At 56.7% G+C, this 17,991-nt stretch overlaps 2 protein-coding genes across 4 annotated transcripts in view; one reads left to right on the forward strand and one right to left on the reverse strand.

The window, feature by feature from the left end:
• The window catches only part of LOC115408444 (natural resistance-associated macrophage protein 2-like), a 918,259-nt gene that overhangs the window by 105,683 nt on the left and 794,585 nt on the right, over positions 1-17,991 (reverse strand). The gene's annotated exons all lie outside the window — the stretch shown is intronic.
• LOC115408438 (arf-GAP with GTPase, ANK repeat and PH domain-containing protein 1-like) overlaps positions 1-17,991 on the forward strand; it is a 59,446-nt gene that overhangs the window by 23,605 nt on the left and 17,850 nt on the right. The window contains exons 10-14 of one of the 2 annotated variants that reach the window (XM_030119204.1): positions 170-274; positions 15,504-15,693; positions 16,436-16,561; positions 16,644-16,778; positions 17,615-17,674. In XM_030119204.1, coding sequence (XP_029975064.1) covers positions 170-274; positions 15,504-15,693; positions 16,436-16,561; positions 16,644-16,778; positions 17,615-17,674 — 616 coding nt within the window. The remainder of the gene's footprint in view (positions 1-169; positions 275-15,503; positions 15,694-16,435; positions 16,562-16,643; positions 16,779-17,614; positions 17,675-17,991) is intronic. The other variant, XM_030119205.1, reaches the window with a different exon arrangement.

The raw sequence follows: 17,991 nt of genomic DNA on the forward strand, positions 1-17,991 counted from the left end.
GTGAGGCAGTGTGTGAGTGTGTGAGGCGGTGTGTGAGTGTGTGTGTGACGGAGGAAACAAGGCGTCTGTTCTCTCCTCTCGTCGATGGCGGCTGTATGAACACCCGAGCCGCGCTGGTGGTGGGCCGGCGCTGAATGCAGCCAGCTGATTGGCTGCTGTCTGGCCGCAGGGCGTCTTGTGGAAGCGAAGCGGCAGCTCTCTGAACAAGGAGTGGAAGAAGAAGTACGTCACCCTGAGCAACACCGGGACGCTGTGCTACCACTCCAGCTCCAGTGTAAGACTGCCAGTCTCACCCGTCTCACTCTCGACCTCACTCCTAGCTTACTCCTGAATTCACTCTCCTTCTCACTCCCGAACTCTCTCCCCATTCCTCTCCTCATCTCACTCTCCATCCCTCCTGGAGGGGACGGTAAACTGGCCCTCGGCCGTTTCCACACCGGTCGCCAGAAAGACCGGTCCGGGACGATGGCCGGCTCCTCGGCTCTGAGTCTGCAGCAGAACCGGGAGCTCCAAAATAATTCGGTAACTCTTTACTTCAAGCCCCCGGTATAACACATTATAAGTAGTCATACTCACAGTGTTTGTAACTACAGTTACACAGTGCTGCAATGTACTTATAATGTGTGATACAGGGGTGCTTCAAGTAAAATGTTACCAATAATGATTCAGTGATGGGCAAGCTACTTGGAAAATGTAGCAAGTTAAGCTACAAGTTAATCTTGATCAAATGTAGCTTCACTACAGCGAAAGCTAACCCAGAGGAATGGAGCAAGTTAAGCTACAAGCTGCAGTGCAGAAGTAGCTAGCTACAGTCCCACTACTGTTTTTTTTTAAAACCGTTAATTAACCTTATAAAGTCCAGGCAGTTTCCGCCCGAAATTTCTACTGAAGATGTACAGAAAGTAAACTGAATGCTGTTCTTGAACTGTTTGGAGTACATGCATGGTTGGGGTCTCATTTCAAAGCTGACAGCCTGTATTTTCACCCAGTGCAGTCAGAATGACTCTAGGTGCTACTGCCACAGAGTTATTTTTGTTGCAGCACACTGAATTAGGATGAATTTCATTCTTGCCTGCAGTTTTTTCCCTCATAAAACACCTGGAAATAAGTCTGGAAGCACTGTGCGAGCTTGAAAACACAATTTTGCTAAAGCCTGGGGTCTTACATAGTTCAGGTCAAAATGTCAGAGCAGTACTACAAGAAATGAGTGCTTCACACATGTATTTGTACTGCTATGCCCCGGCGGGGTCAGTTTTGGTTCTACTTCGTAAGTGCTTAGCCCGCCTACGGGCTTCGCTAGTGGCACACCTCCAATCTCTGTCCAATCCACTGAGACTATACAAAGCTCGACGCACCAATCCCCCGCACACGACCGCACAGCGCCACGCCCCACACCGAGGGTACATAACCTCGGATGGCGCTAAGCAAACCCTTCTTCTTTCTCAGCATCTCCATGAGACTTAGAAGCCTCTATTCTCCGGATCAAGATTCGACTAGGATGGATTCGCCGGCCCGGGACCAGTCGCCATCGGGCGTCGGGCCGTTCTTCTGCCGCTCCTGCGGCATTCCGCTCATCGTGCAGGACTGTCACGAGCTCTGCTTCCTCTGCCTTGGCTGGCAGCATCACCGCCAGCGGACCTCCTGCTCGGCCTGCCTCGCGCTGCCGCTCGAAGAGAGCCAGCGGCGAGCAGCCTTCATGGGCGCAACCTCCCCGGCTCCTGCCGTTGAGGACGATGCTGAGGAGACCGCCGCCGCCGCCTACGACTGGGCCGAGATCCGCGGCAGCGTCAGCAGCAGCAGCAGCAGCAGCAGCAGCAGCGTGTCTGTGTCACGGAGTTCGACTCGGTTCGACTCCGCCTCCACCGCCTCCCGTCTCCCCCGCGAGCCTGTGGAGCCTGTGGAGCACCTCGCGGGGCTCTTCACTTCAGCCGCCGAGCGCACCGGCCTCGCGCTGCCGCCGCAGCCTCCGGAGCCGGTGCAGCGTGATTTTGCACTCGGGCTGGCAACCCGGTCACGGGCTCGGTCCCGGACTGCGGTCCTATGTCCCGCCGTGCCGTCGTTTCAAGCTCACGTACAGCGGGACTGGGGTACGCCACTTGCCGCCAAGGGTACGGTGAAGGGCTACCGGGAGTATTCTTGTGTGGAGGGCTGGCCACCGGTCTCCGGAGTGCCTGCCATTGAGGACTCCGTTCGGCTATGCCTCCATCCCCCGATCCTCCGCCTGGCCCGGCGGAAAGCCCGTGCTGCCGTCGGAAAGGGACAGGCGCATGGCGAGCTTCCTGGATCGTGGCTACGCTAGCGGCAACGTGACGTTCGCCCTAGCCAATAACATGACCTTCCTCCTGGGCTCTGTGGACAAGATCTGCCACGAGAAGTCCCAGCTTTCCCCCGAAGACATCGTGGAGGTCCAAAATACGGCCGAAGTCCTGATGCGCATGTGCAGAGCCATCGCCGTCAGTGGAGGCCGCGTCATGGCCAACGCACAGCTCACCATGAGGCGCCTGTGGCTTGGTCTGTCTTCTTTATCTGAGCGGGACCAGCGGGGCGTCCTGGGACTCCCCCTGTCCACCTCTTCTCTTTTTGGGCCCGATATCCAGGTGATCATCGAGCGCCTGGAGGCAGCAGCGCGAGGCTCGCAGCAGCTCGCCCCGCACCTCCAGCCCCGCCGTGAGCCGCCGCCGCAGCACCGCCGCTCCGCGGACCAGCGGCGTTCCGCTCCTTGGAGCACCTCGGCACCTGGACAGACCGGACCGTCTTTCCGCCGATCCTCCCGGGGCGCCGATCAGCCCAGACGGTCCCGCGCTCCCGAGACACGGAGCGCCCCGTCCGCTCGACCCGCACCTGCCAGCAAACATGCAAATAAAGGCCGTCAGGCCCGTTACATCTTCCAGAGAGCAGCAGTCCCTCCTCTCCCCCGTGTTAGCATGATCGAAAAGTGCAAAACCCGGCTGGGCCCTTCTCCCTCCCTCCTCCCGCTCCGCGAGAAGGCGGCTGAGGATGGTGAGCGGAATGCGCACGGAACCGCCTGTTCACCGGCGCTTTCTTCGCGCTCTGGCCGCAATGCGGCTGCGGACGCGGGGCATAGCAGCGCGCTGGAGCCGCTAGCTTTCCCGCTGTGTGCGTCACGCAAGCGGTGCGCTGCTGATGTCTCTTCAGCGCCCCGCAAACGCTTCAGGCTGCACTCTCCACCGGCTTCGGCTCGAGTGAGCATTTCGAAGCGTCAGAGCGACGGCTCCGGCCCGGCCCGGCTCCCCGCCGTGGGGTATCCCGGCCCCGGCCGCACCCATAGCGCTCTCAGCAGCGTTTGTCCGCCGACCTCCGCTCGTGTTAGCATGACGAGGCGTCAGAGCGGCGGTGCCGTTACGCCCCGGGCTGCCGACATGCAGCGCCCCAGCCCCGGCGCCACTCATGCCGCTCCCAGCGGAGTTTCTCCGCCGAGCGGCGGACTCACGCCGGCCCGGGTGTCCGCCGTAAAGCACCCCGATCCCGGCCTTATTGGTGTTGCTCCTGGCAGCGCTCCCTCAGCTTCCCTGTGTGTTGTCACGGCGGAGCCTCGGAGCAGCGGAGCTCTGCCGTCCTGGGCTCCCGCTATTGAGCGTCCCGGCTCCGGCTTCAGCATCACGGCCAGCGATCCGGAAGGCTCCAACATCAGCACCGAGGACAGCGACCCGGAAAACTCCGGGATCACGCTGCCTCTGCTCGGGTTGTCCCCAGCAAAGCGCCGGTCCGCGGCCCCCTGGCGGCCGCCCGCTCTCATTCAGGGGACGCCTGCTCCACAGCCCTTTCGCCGGGAGGACGGGTGGGCCGTCCCCGCTGGCCGTGGTACAGCCACTCACGCTCCGGTTTCACACGTGGCGTGTTATGTTGGGTCCGCTTTCTCCCTGGCTGTCCAGGACACTGAGAAACGGTTATGCCCTGCAGTTCGCCTGTCGTCCGCCTCTCTTCAACGGCATCCTTCGTACGCGGCTCGCATGCCCTGCGGGGACGGCCGCTCTCGAGGCAGAAGTAGCCTCACTCCTCCGCCGGGGTGCGGTCACGGAGCTGACCGCGACAGAGGCGCACTCGGGTTTTTATTCCCCCTACTTCTTGGTCCCCAAGAAAAGTGGGGGTGTAAGACCCATTCTGGACCTGAGGGTCCTCAACACTCACATAGCCACCAGGAGGTTCCGCATGCTGACGGTCAAACACCTCCTGGAGAGCATTCGACCTGGGGACTGGATGACTTCGATCGACCTGACGGACGCCTACTTCCACATCCCCATTCTCAGAAGGCACAGAGCCTTCCTCCACTTCGCCATGGGGACCAGGTATTTTCAATACAACCGGCTCCCCTTCGGCTACTCTCTCGCCCCTCGCACCTTTACCAAGTGTGTCGAAGCAGCGTTGGAGCCCCTCTGTCGTCGTGGTCTGAGGATCCTCACTTCCATCGACGACTGGCTCATACTGGCGTCCTCTCATCAGGAGGCTGTGCTGCACACGACCCAGGTCCTGCACCACATCGAGCTCCTGGGGTTCATGGTGAACCGACACAAGAGCGCGCTCACCCCAGCTCAGAGCATGGCTTATCTGGGGTTGGAGCTGGACTCGCTCTCTATGACTGCCCGCCTCTCCGAGGAGAGAGGACCTCCCTTCTCTCGACCCTGAGGTCTGCAGTGACCACACCCCTGGTCGGGGTTCGTCTGATCAGGACCGTCCTGGGTTTAATGGCCGCGGCCCACCCAGTGGTCTGGCTGGGCCTTCTACACATGCGCAGGCTGCAACGGTGGTTTGCACGCCTCCGCTGCGTGGGGAAGTGGGACGGATGCAAACGGTTCCCGATCCCGCCCCAAGCACGCCAGGATCTCCTTTATTGGATGGATCCTGCTCTCCTAATGCAAGGAGTCCCCCTGGGCTGCGTGTCGCATCACGTCGAAGTGTTCACCGATGCGTCTCTCGCGGGATGGGGAGGCACCCTAGACCACCACGCGGTGGGCGGTGCTTGGGATTTGACTCCCACTCACATCAATGTGCTGGAAATGACGGCGGTGCAGAAAGTCCTGCTCCATTTCCAAGCCAGGCTGAAGGACAGCCATGTGCTCATCAGGATGGACAACACTACGGTGGTCACGTACCTGAACAGGCAGGGGGGGACCCGGTCTCCCCCTCTTCATCGCATAGCGGCGGAGATCCTCCGGTGGGCGGAACGGCACCTCGCATCTCTCAGAGCGTGTCACGTGCCCGGAGTCCTCAACGTCGGTGCAGACAGAATGTCCCGGGGAGGCCCACTCCACGACGAGTGGGGCCTGTCCCCATGGGTCGCAGCCCGACTCTGGCGCAGGTTCGGATGCCCAGTGGCAGACCTTTTCGCCAGTGCAGAGAACGCACAGTGCCCACTCTGGTTCTCGCTCAGGTCGTCAGACGCCCCCCCTCTAGGGGTAGACGCCTTCGCACACAGGAGCTGGCCGTCGGGCATCCTGTACGCGTTCCCTCCAGTCCACCTCTTGACCCCGCTGCTGCGCAGGGTGAGGTTGCACAATCTTCACGTGATCGTGGTGGCTCCGGACACCCCGAGTGCGCGGTGGTTCCCGGACCTGGTTCAGTTGGCAGTCGGGGACCCGTGGCCGATTCCCAACGGGCCCGACGCACTACAGCAGGCAGGGGGCGCCCTTTGGTCCCGCCCCTTCCTGGGCGGGAGGCTCCTGGCTTGGAGGCTGAGCGGGTGAGGCTGGTGGAACTAGACCTCCCCCCAGCGGTGGTGTCCACCATCCAGAGTGCCAGGGCCCCCTCTACTGTCAAGGCCTACAGGTCTCGGTGGAAGCTCTTCACGTCGTGGTGCTCGGAGAGGGGCTTGGACCCGGTCTCCTGCACCATTGGTGGAGTTTTGGAGTTCCTCCAGGCCCTGCTGGACAGCGGTCGCGCTGCATCCACCCTGGCGGTGTTTGCATCGGCCATCACAGCGGGCCACGGCGGTTTCGGCCGCTTTTCTGCACGCAGCCACCCGCTTGTGAAGCGGTTTCTGCGCGGGGCGTGTCGGTTGCGACCGCCCCCCAGGCATGTGGTCTCTCCATGGGACCTCCATGTGGTGTTGGAGGGCCTTAAGGGACCTCCTTTTGAGCCTTTGGAGCAGGCGGAGGACCGCTTTCTCTCCTTTAAGGCCGCCATCTTGTTGGCGCTAGCATCCGCTAAGAGAGTTGGGGATCTCTGCGCTTCGTCAGTCCACCCATCCTGCATGGTGTTCAGCCAGGATGGGGGACTCGTGCACCTCTGGCCTAACCCGGCCTTTCATCCCAAGGTGATCACTTCGGACTTCCGGTCGCGAGTGATCCGGATCAGAACGCTTAGCTCCCTGCCTGGCTTGTCTGGGGACGACCCACGCCTGCGGTCACTGTGCCCGGTCAGGGCTCTGCGTCTTTATGTCCAGCGCACAGCTGGCTTTCGCACCACGGACCAGCTGTTTGTGAGGTTTGGAGCCCGGGGGCGTGGTTCCCCGCTGACCTCTCAGCGTCTCGCCCACTGGGTAGGGGGCGCTATTGCATCTGCCTACGAGGCACAGAATCTCTCGCCACCAGCAGTGATTCGTGCTCATTCCACACGACGTGTGGCTGCCTCTGCGGCCCTGTGCAGAGGGGTCACGGTGGGTGACCTCTGCCAGGCTGCCTCCTGGGCCTCTGCGTCCACCTTCGTGCGTTCGTATCTGTTGGATATGTGCACTGACTCTGTGGCCATGTCGGTTTTCGGCGAGAACAGGAGTTCGGTCGTCTAACCGTTTCGGTCCTTCTGGCCTGGCTGCCACGTCCCGGGTGGGTTCGCGGACCAGGGATTCCCCGCCTGCCGCTCGGCTCTGCCGTGGTCTGCGGATGTTGTTTACGGTGTTGCAGGGGCAGGAGTTCTGCCGCTTGCCGTTTTTGGGTTCGCTGCTGCTCCCCGTGCGTGGAACGCGGGCCAGGGGTCCCCCCCTTCACCGCCTGCCGCTGTGGTTTCCCGGCCGGCGTGTGTGTGTCGCTGTGGCGATGCTTTGTACGTCGTGGGCTGCACTTCGTCGCTAGGTGCCCGCCTCGTCCTTCGGGAGTTCTACGGCCGTTCTGGACGTACGGTTTGTTTACTTCCGTCTTACACACCAATCCCGTCAGCAGGCCAGCTGGGAGTACATTCATCGACCTACGGCCTTCGCCTTGGTGAGTACCACTAGCGAAGCCCGTCGGCGGGCTAAGCACTTACGAAGTAGAATTAGTAGTTACTGGATGTAACTCCAGTTCTACGAGTAAGTGCGTGCCCGCCTACCTGCTGGCCCAGCTGTCTGCTTCCCTTGTTTTTGCTACGTCAGAAGAAGGGTTTGCTTAGCGCCATCTGAGGTTATGTACCCTCAGTGTGGGGCGTGGCGCTGCGCCATCGCGTGCGGGGGATTGGTGCGTCGAGCTTTGTATAGTCTCAGTGGATTGGACAGATATTGGAGGTGTGCCACTAGCGAAGCCCGTAGGCGGGCACGCACTTACTCGTAGAACTGGAGTTACATCCAGTAACTACTAAACATCCTCTGTACACCCTCTGCATGCCCTCTGTACAATGGTATATGTTGGTTTTTAGCCCGTTTTTACATTATTTTCATTCCAAAATCTCATAAAGTTCTCAAAAAATCACTTCAGATGGGCTTCAGGGTGGGATAAGGCCCTCAGACTGAGAGGAGCAGGGACTGGCCCCAGTTTTCAGCCCTCAGCAGACCCAAAACAGCGCTGTCGGTCCGTCCAGCCATCCAGCAAGCTCATTGGCTACCAGCCCTGTCAGTCAAACGTTTCCTCCGACGTGATTGGCTCAGAATTCATCGACGAAGAGCGATGACGAGAGATGACGAGGGTCCATCAATCTCGGCAACGATTGGCTGGTTAGTCCTCGGAGGCAGCGATGAGTCACTTGATTGGTTGAAATGTGACGAATAAGCAACGGAAACCGTTCAGTCGCCATATTGGATAGGTCAGCGCGAGTTTCTGATAAAAGTATGGATTATTATAGGACGCGCACACGGAGAGACGCGCTGCGTGCGCGCGTGGTGGCGCGTCTAATTCTGGATTATTATTATTTCAAGACATGTTTTGGACAAAATGCTATACTTTCTAGCTTTGTCTGGATGCATACGTTTGGACTGTGGCAGTTTTGCTGGATTATTTTCATCTGTGATCAGTTATGAGCTTTCAAAGGTGAGTTGCGCTGTTTACTTAATTTGCTGTTTGTTGGACGAATGTGTTTGTATTACCCGCTGTGGTAATCACATCTGAAAGTGGTTTATACGATGGATTCATGAGAATTTAAGCTTTCTAACGGTACATAGTGTGTCCGTGGAATCTGAGACCTGCGTCTCCACATTAGGTGAATGCATCTGGAGATGTTTCGGGCCGGCGTCCTTTTTAAAAAACAAACTGCAAACAATTCAACCAGCCTGCTGTCAGCAGAGGGACAAGTGCTTTCTGCTTCTGCCATTATCCGGTTGTTCTTCCGTCCCTTTTGCTTGTTTTGTCTTCACTCGTCGTCATTTCACATGTGCGTTTGGTAGTATGGTGCAGGACTCTGCTTCCTGGTTGGAGTGGATGACCCGCCTTAGCTTGCCTCTGATTGGGTAACCTTACCCACCGGTGAGTCGTCATATGCAAACCAACCAGTCACCATAGATTTTTTTCCCCCCCACACAAAACGGCCGACTTCTTCTGGACACTCGAGACAGTAACGTGTAGCTTCCGTCGCTACTGGCTCTAGAAAAAGCTTCGTTACCGAAAGAGCGACTTGACTCAGATGGAGCGGCGCTGCCGCCTCGCTACTGAAAACTGTAACTAAAGCTACGAGCTCCGCTACTTGTAGCTCGCTGCTGCCCATCACTGTAATTATTCCTCAAACCTCAAACACGTCATGAAGCACGAGCAGCACAGGGTCCGTCCAGAGACGAGGGGCGTGGCTCTGGAGCTGCTGGACACGGATTGGTTAAATCCAGTGGACAGCATTCAGTCGAATGTTGATTGAAGGCTGCTATTAATCGTCACTAGTTCTGTTCGGTGGTGCGTTATCGGCTGTTGATTCCTGGAGCCCGGTCAGACTGTGGCCAAGAAACAGCAGATTTTTGTTTGCCGTTCCAGGACCCCGGAGCGATGCTGGCCGGTCCTGGTCCAGCACGCCCTCGCCCCCGGAGGTCAGGCTAGCAAGCTAACATTGAAGGCTGTGACATGACATGCAGTTTTGGATAGTAACGCGTTATTAGTAACGGCGTTACTTTTTTTCAGTAACGAGTAACGTAACGCGTTCTTTTTTTAATTCAGTAACTCCGTTTCCGTTACCAAACGTTACTCCGTTCCTTTTGGCGAAGTTTCATACGTTTTCATTGCAACGGCGCACCGTTCCTGTAACATTCCAGCGATCAATAAAGTTTCATTGAATTGAAAAAAACATTCAGCGCTCTCTCTCCTGCGTCCGCGCTCCGGTCAGTGTCTCTCGACCACTCTGGTCTGATGAGCAACAAGACGGCAGAGAAGAAGAGTTTCCAGTCGTGGAGATATTCGCAGTATTTCAAGCATCACGGCTGTGATTTAACTGAATTCTTTTATTTAACCCGTTCGGCCGACGGACCGACGGCTGTGCACCACTTCACCAGGTGTAAAAGAGACTGAAGTGTTGTGAGGATGTTCTTTCAACTGTGTCTCAAACCAGAAGCCTTCATCTCACTAACTGAACGCTGCAGCTGCACTTTGACACCGAGTGTTTGTTTTAGAACAACTTTAAAATCCAGACGTGACAATTCGACACGCCCCCCTCACCACCGAGGTGAACTTAGTTTCACGTTGGATATTTGACAGACATTCACAGCGACAGTTTGGCAATTCCTACCCGACATGTGTCACTCGTACAGCGGACGGTTTCCCAAGAGTTCCAGTGTGGCTGTCTGGCAGCCCGGTTTAGGGACCGTCGCAAAAGAACATGCTGCGTAAAAGCAGCAGAAAAATAAGCATTACGTTGTCAACAGATTTTTAATTTGCTGAGGTCGAAATTCCAAAACTCCATTAAAATCACAAGAAGACATTGCTGTTCTTGGCTCAAGCACTGATTTGTCTATTTGTCTTCATCAATTCTATATTAATTTTTAAATAACTTGATCATCAATAACTTTTTATTCTATTTCGTCAGTGCTTAGCCCACCTACGGGCTTTGCTATTGGCGCTTCTCTTGGCACCAGCCAATCCACTGAGACAACAGGAAATTCGACGCACCAATCCCCTACGAGCGATGGTGCAACACCACGACCTGCGCCGAGGGTATCTATCCTGACAGCGGCGGTCGTTCCCCCTTCATCTTCCTCGGCACACTTGAGACATTAGAAGCCCTCTTTTCTTCGGATCAAGATTCATCAGATCAAGATCACTGGATCAAGAACATGGAGTCGCCGGCCCGTGACCAGTCGCCAAGGGCGTCGGGCCGTTGACGTGCTGCTCCTGCGGCGCTCCGCTCATCGAGCTGGACCATCACAAGCGCTGCTTCATATGCCTCGGCTGGCAGCATCACAGCCAGCGGTCCTCCCGCCCGGCCTGTCTCGCTCTGCCGCTTGAAGAGACTTAGCGGCGAGCGGCCTTTATGGACTCCGCCTCCTCGGTTCCTGCCCGCGAGGACGACGTCGGGAAAGACGAGGACACTGCTGCCCCCGCCGCCTATGCCTGGGCCGAGGTCAGCGGCAGCAGCAGCGGCAGCGGCAGCAGCAGCGCCTCGGTGTCGGGGAGATCCGCTCAACACGATGACTCCGTCTCCACCGTCTCCAGAGCCAGCCGCCAGGACGGCCCCGGCGAGCCTGCGGAGCACCTCGCGGGGCTCTTCGCTTGTCATGATGGAGCCTCCAGTCCCCCTCCCCCACAGCGCCGCCGCTTCAGCCGGACCGCCTCCCGGAGCGCCGCAGCACTTCCAGGTAAAGTCCTGGTTGACGGTTTGCCCCGGCGGCACAAACTCGCTGTGGACCGTCCCTTTGACGTCAAAAAAGCAAATCGGCTTCGATTTTGCGGACTTTTTCCTCTGTGCGGGAGGTGGAGGGTCGGCCGGAGCGAGGCGAGTCTTCGACGGACATCTGACCACCCCTAAAGCGCCCATAGACCTGTGTTCTCCCCAGAGCCTCGTCTTGGTACGCGGTGTGGATCATGGTGAGTGTTTCTGTTGCCATTTTTCCCAGTAGAAAACAAAATCAGGTTCCGCCATTTTTGGATTTTTCGAAGAAGGGGGCGGGACTGTAGTAACACAAACACTGGCTGTGAGCTGCCTGTGTGTCTTTGGGACGTGAAAATTTTCACAGTTATGCTTAAGGCTATGCTACAGCGACATATAACGGCCAAAAGTCTGAAATCTTGTTTTTTTTTCATAACCACAGTCCGGGAACTTTTGGGTCCCAACTCGTACAATCTTTCAGAGCATTATTCCTCCCCGGATAAAAAAGCTCTTGATGATGTAATGGTTAGTTGTCTTCTGCGAAAACAGAGCTTGAACTTTTGCGACGGTCCCTAAACCGCGTATTCAGCGGTTGTTCGGTGGGAAACCTTCCGCTTTATGAGCACCCCTTCCCAGGCTAGGATCGCCAAACACTCCTTGTCTGGGAGTTGAATGTCCGTCGAATTTCCAACGTGAAACCAAGTTCACCTCGGTCCCCTCACCGCACCCCTCTTCACAAAATGCAACACAACGTAAGATCCGTCTGCTCCTCCCCGACATGCTGGCTCTCATAAGAAACTAGAAAACCTGCACTATAAGAGACAGCAGCAGAGTCTTCTCTGAGCGGACCGCCTCCCGTCAGCGGCAAAACCAACCCAGAACCCATCTTTGTTTCACAGCAGCAGCTCAGATCATGTTTCTCACACATTCTTCAACAAATCTCAAAGCTGTTCTCACCAAACACAGCATGTTTTATTTCCTTGCCGTTTTGTGGTCATTTTCCATCAATCAGCGCTCCTCTGACCAAAACTAACCTCAAAATCTCTGGAGTAGTGAAAGAGCGTCATGCTGCTGCCCCTTGTCGCCATCTTGTGGGCCTGTCGTTAATTTTAGGAGTTTAAATAAAGTTTGTTGACGTCTTGCAAGCTTTTGAACGATGTGTTACACGTGACTGAGGCATCATCCAGCTGGGAGACGTCTTTGAGCGTAACCGCACAGCGCTGCTGAATGAGGCACCGAACGGCAAATAGTTACTATTTCTGTGATATTTGGCATTTTTTTATTCTGAAACATGAACATTTATCTTCATTGTGTGTTTCTACAGCACACTGCACGTTGTTTTTGCTTTTTTCTTGATGTGAATTTTGCAGATATTATTGTTTACATATTGCAAAGGGGATTTTTTGTTGTCCTGTGATATAATTGGCTGTTTCTGCATTGATATGCATGTGGTGTTATGCATCAGGATGCATTTCACATTTCATTCGTTGTCTTTAACAGAAGTTCTTAGGTGCTGAATGAAAGCACAGTAATTTGTCCAACTTGATTCTGAATAATAGATTACATCTGAATATCTATATTTGCTTTAAGCCACTTAAATTTTTTGCAGGCTGTTGTTAAATAAAATAAATAGGCATTGAAAACATACTTTGGTGTTTGTGTTGGTGCACAGTGGATCATATTCCACGGATAGGTAGCAGTTAGATTGAGTGATGTGGAGCAGATGAACTGAAACGGTCGGTTTCATCAATAACATCAGTCCAGACTGAAACCAGGGCGACGGGGCGGTTCAGTCAGTCAGCCTCTATTTACTGAGAGCACTGGAAGAACCTGTAAAAGTAACTGAAAAAGTTACTTTTTCAGTAACGCATTACTTTTTGGTTTAAGTAACTGAATTACTAACTGAGTTACTTTTTTCATGAAGTAACTAATAGCTGTAACTAGTTACTATTTTTCACTAACTAGCACAACACTGGTGAATGTTACTGATGGTCGATTTCACCGGCTGTATTTATCAAGCGCCAGTCGTGCGGAGGCTGAGGCGGTCAGAGGGACGGGTTCATGTGGGCCCGTCGTCCCGACAGATCCGTCACTTCTGTCTGCAGAGGACTGGTGAATGAGGGCCAGTGAGTCCCAGCAGACCACGTTCCGTGTTCTCCTACTCCAGTGGAAGCAGCTGCTCAGAGCTGTGGTCTCCAGGTCTCAGCAACCCAGAACCCCTTTAGTGGACACTAGAAGTCAGGCTGCCGTCCAGCTGAAGGAGTCCTGTGGAGTCCAGAACCAGCTGACAGGAACCGGCAGAACCAGAGAACCGCAGCCCGGGTGGCTGTGGAGGACGAACTGGGTCTGGAGGAGTTCAGGAGGACAAGGAGGAGGACTACCGGTCAGCCTCCAAGACGTTCTGGCAAACGGTCCGGCGCCTCCGGAGGGGACAGCGGTGTCTACAGGGGAGGGAGGACCTGCTGGCCTACCTGGGGACATTATCAGACGGAAAGAGACTTCGAGAACCTCCTCAATCCTGTCACCAGGAGGGAGTGGAGGCTGAGATCCCTGATCTGGACTGAGGTCTCAGAGGTGGACTGCAGATGCTGCAGTGATCCAATTCGACCAAGAGTGAAACCTCGGATCCAGGAGGAACAATGTGGTTTTCATCCTGGTCGTGGAACCTTGGACCAGCTCTAGACCCTCCACAGGGGGCTTGGGGGCTCGTGAGAGTTCACCCGACCAGTGGACTTCGAGAAGGCTTTCACTTGCCTCCCTTGTGGTCCCTTGTGGGGGGTTCTAATGAGGTACGGAGTCCGGGGCCGGAGTCCGGGGCCCCTTGTTAAGGGCCGTCTGGTCCTCCTTGCCGACACTAAGTCAGACCTGTTCCCGGTGGATGTTGGACTCCAGCAGGGCTGAACTTTGGCACCGGTTCTGTTCAGAATCTTTATGGACAGAATTCCTAGGTTCAGCCGGGGGGGCAGAGGGGGTCTGGTCCAGGGACCTGGGGCCGGAGGGGTCCAGTTTAGGGGTCAGAGTTGTGTCTGGACGAGGACGTGTCAGGATGGGGAAGTCTGTGGACAGGATCGTGTCCCGGGGGCGACAGTAGCTCGGTTGGTAGAGCGGGTCGTCTTATAACCGGAAGGTTGGCGGTTCGATCCCCGCTCCCGCAGGCGTAAAACTGGCGTTGTGTCCTTGGGCAAGACACTTCACCCACCTTGCCTAGTATGGAAGTTGTGAGAGTGAATGGTTGGTGGTGGGAGGGGCCGTCAGTCTGCCCCCCCCCAGGACAGCTGTGGCTACAGTCGTAGCTTACCACCACCAGTATGGTGTGAAAGGGTGATGTGATACTGCAGTGTGAAGCGCTTTGGGCTCTGTCATGCAGGGTAAAAAGCGCTATACAAGTGTAGTCCATTTACCATTTTTTACCCGACCCGAGGAGACTGCTGCCTCCACAACCCAGAACTGGACAGAAGGGAGAAGACAGTGGACTGGTTCTCTTGTCCATTTGAGTGTGTTCTTTGTCTTTTTGCGCTGATGTCTCTGGTCTGTCTCCGTCTGAGGGAACTGCTGAATGCTCCTCTTCATGTCTTCACGCTCTGCTGATCATCCTGCAACACTTCCTGGTCTTTACTGGACACTCGGGGACTTTGGTCTTTCTGGACATTCAGTGAAGACAGTGTGATTCTTGTCTTCCGTGTTGTCGCTTCTTTCTGGTTGTGTGTTTGTGGATTTTAGCGCTTTCACGATGTTTCACAGGCTTTTTCGTTGTGTTAGATTTGTGTTGTGTGTTTGGATTTTGTCTTATACCCCTCTCCCACCGGCCAAAAAACCGGTTTAAACCCGCTAACACCCGGCTCCTCCTGGCAGTGGGAAAGGGTTTAATCGGTATTTCGATTCGGGATTCGAGCCTGCAATCGACCCGGGTTTTTAGCGGGTCGGCTTTCTACCGGCTTTTAGTGGGGGGGACACATCCGGAAACTTACATGATGACGTCGACGCAGCACAGCTACGTTAGCATGGCTACGTTAGCTACGTTAGGCTACGTTAGTGTGGCTACGTTAGCGCGCCAGTTGTTGTTTCTAGACACAGTGTGAGATTTCCTTCATGGTGACCCGGCCCTGCAGGACAGGAGACCAGAGAGCTGCTCCTGATCCAGGAAGAGGAGACTCATCTACAGCTAACGGGGACGGTGCTCCGCTGCGTTGTTTACTTTCGCTTTGCTCCGTCGCACTGATGATGTCATCAACGCGGGACACCATCAGTGTGGGAAAACACAGCGACGCAGCTCGCCAGCAGGCAGCTAGACCCGGGTCTGCAGGGGAGGAGTCCAGAAGCCGATCGTTAGCGGGTCGAAGACACGGGTCGACCCGCTAGCTGCAGGGGGACGGGGGATGAGAGTGAAGACATGTCCCTGTGTGGACACTGGATGTGTCTCATTCAGGAGCAATATTCAGAAACCGAGGAGATTTTCACATCTCATAAAAAATTAGACAAAGCAAATGTATAAACTGTGTGTGTGTGTGTGTGTGTGTGTGTGTGTGTGTGTGTGTGTGTGTGTGTGTGTGTGTTTGTGTGTTTGTTTGTGTGTGTGTTTTCAGGACTACATGCAGAACGTCCACGGTAAAGACATTGACCTGCTGCGCGTCACAGTCAAGGTTCCTGGGAAGCGTCCTCCGAGAGCCGTGGCCCCTGCCGGCCCCCCCGCCGGCCCCCCCGGGGTCAACGGGCTGAGCAGGGACCCGGCGACCGCAGACGGCGGCGGCGGCGGCGGCGGCGGCGGCAGCACAGGTACACCCTGAGGAACAGCTGACAGAGGAGGGAGTGTCTTGGTGGAGGGTGGAGACACAGGCGGTCCCTCCTCCACTACACCTCCGTCAGAAGGGCGGGGGCTGATGAGGGGGGTGAGGAGGGGCCTGAGGGGGGGGCTGAGGAGGGGGCTGAGGAGGGGGAGGGGGGCTGAGGAGGGGCGGGGCCTGAGGAGGCGGGTGAGGAGGGGGCTGAGCAGGGGGCTGAGGAGGGGGAGGGGGGCTGAGGAGGGGCGGGGCCTGAGGAGGCGGGTGAGGAGGGGGCTGAGCAGGGGGCGGAGGAGGGGGAGGGGGGCTGAGGAGGGGCGGGGCCTGAGGAGGCGGGTGAGGAGGGGGCTGAGCAGGGGGCTGAGGAGGGGGAGGGGGGCTGAGGAGGGGCGGGGCCTGAGGAGGCGGGTGAGGAGGGGGCTGAGCAGGGGGCTGAGGAGGGGGAGGGGGGCTGAGGAGGGGCGGGGCCTGAGGAGGTGGGTGAGGAGGGGGCTGAGCAGGGGGCTGAGGAGGGGGCTGAGGAGGGGCGGGGCCTGAGGAGGTGGGTGAGGAGGGGGCTGAGCAGGGGGCTGAGCAGGGGGCTGAGGAGGGGCGGGGGCGGGGCTCGGGGACATTTGGGTGGGTGGAGGGATCAGGCGGTGGAAGGATGAGGTGGGTGCAGGTTGTCCTTCCTGGTCTGAGGTCTGCCCCGCCCCCAGTCCCTCTTGGTCTGGTCTCACCGTGTCTCTCCGTCCCAGTCCCTCAGCTGTGTCCTTCCACCCTGTCTGTGGTTGAAGACCGGTCTGGCGGACTGTCCCCTCTGGGAGTTGACAGAGGACTTCAGCGTTGTCCCTCGTCGCTGTCCACCAAAGCACAGAGTGTTGGTACGCACCCCGAGGGTCAAGGGTCACAGAGTTCGTCCGGCCGCCGCCGCCGCTCATGCCGCCTGTCGTTGGTGGGTTCTAGATGCGCTGGAGGGAACAGCCAGCCTGTTCGCTGGGAAGGACGGTGGACAGTCGTCCCCCATGAGCGACCGCAAGAAGAACCGGAGGAAGAAGAGCATGAACCAGAAAGGAGACGCAGCCGTCGGCCATGCTGAAGGTCAACTTGTTATTAACATGTTATTACACTCAGAAGCTGCTGTTATTACCGTATTATTACACTCGGAGAAACAGGAGCTCTTTCTTCTTCTCTGCTGTTTTCTCACTTTCTGCCTTCTTCTTCTTCTTTAGTTTCATGAATCAGTGAAATGAAACGATTAGTTGAACAATGCATGTCGCTCCAATGACAGGGCCAGATAGCGTGCTGAATGTTTACGTGTGACGTGTGACAGTGTGACGTGTGACATGGGACGGTGTGACATAGAACGGTGTGACGGTGTGGCGTGTGATGGTGTGACGGTGGGACGGTGTGACGTGTGACGTGGGACGGTGTGACATGTGACAGTGTGACAGTGTGACGTGTGACGTGTGACGGTGTGATGTGTGACGTGTGATGGTGTGATGGTGTGACGTGTGACGGTGGGACGGTGTGACGGTGTGACGTGTGATGGTGTGACGTGTGACGGTGGGACGGTGTGACGGTGTGACGTGTGATGGTGTGACAGTGTGACGTGTGACATGGGACGGTGTGACATGGGACGGTGTGACGGTGTGACGGTGTGACGTATGATGGTGTGACGTGTGACAGTGTGACATGGGACGGTGTGACAGTGTGACGGTGTGAGGTGTGAGGTGTGACGTGTGACGGTGTGACGTGTGACGGTGTGACGTGTGACGTGTGACGTATGATGGTGTGACGTGTGACGGTGTGACGTGTGACGGTGTGACCGTAGCGCTGTGTTGAAATGTGGAAGTGCTGCTCCGGCGCTGACATGTTCTCTGCTGCTGTTCTCTCCACTTCCTCCCTCCCCCTGCTGCCTGCTCCTCTGACTGCAGCCAAACGCAAAATGTGGAAGTTAAAGAGCTTTGGTAGCTTGAGAAACATTAATAAGACAGGTAACCTGGGGGGGTCACATCCGGGGGGGTCACGGACCTGGCAGGGTGAACTCAGTAATGGACGCCGAACTTCACTCCTCCATCACTCCTCCATCCCTCCTCCATCCCTCCTCCACCACTCCTCCATCCCTCCTCCACCCCACCTCCATCCCTCCTCCACCCCTCCTCCATCACTCCTCCATCACTCCTCCATCCCTCCTCCACCACTCCTCCATCCCTCCTCCATCCCTCCTCCACCACTCCTCCACCCCACCTCCATCCCTCCTCCACCACTCCTCCACCCCACCTCCATCCCTCCTCCACCACTCCTCCACCCC

Source organism: Salarias fasciatus, chromosome 20 (genome assembly GCF_902148845.1).
Source record: "Salarias fasciatus chromosome 20, fSalaFa1.1, whole genome shotgun sequence".
NCBI classification, from domain to species: Eukaryota; Metazoa; Chordata; class Actinopteri; order Blenniiformes; family Blenniidae; genus Salarias; species Salarias fasciatus.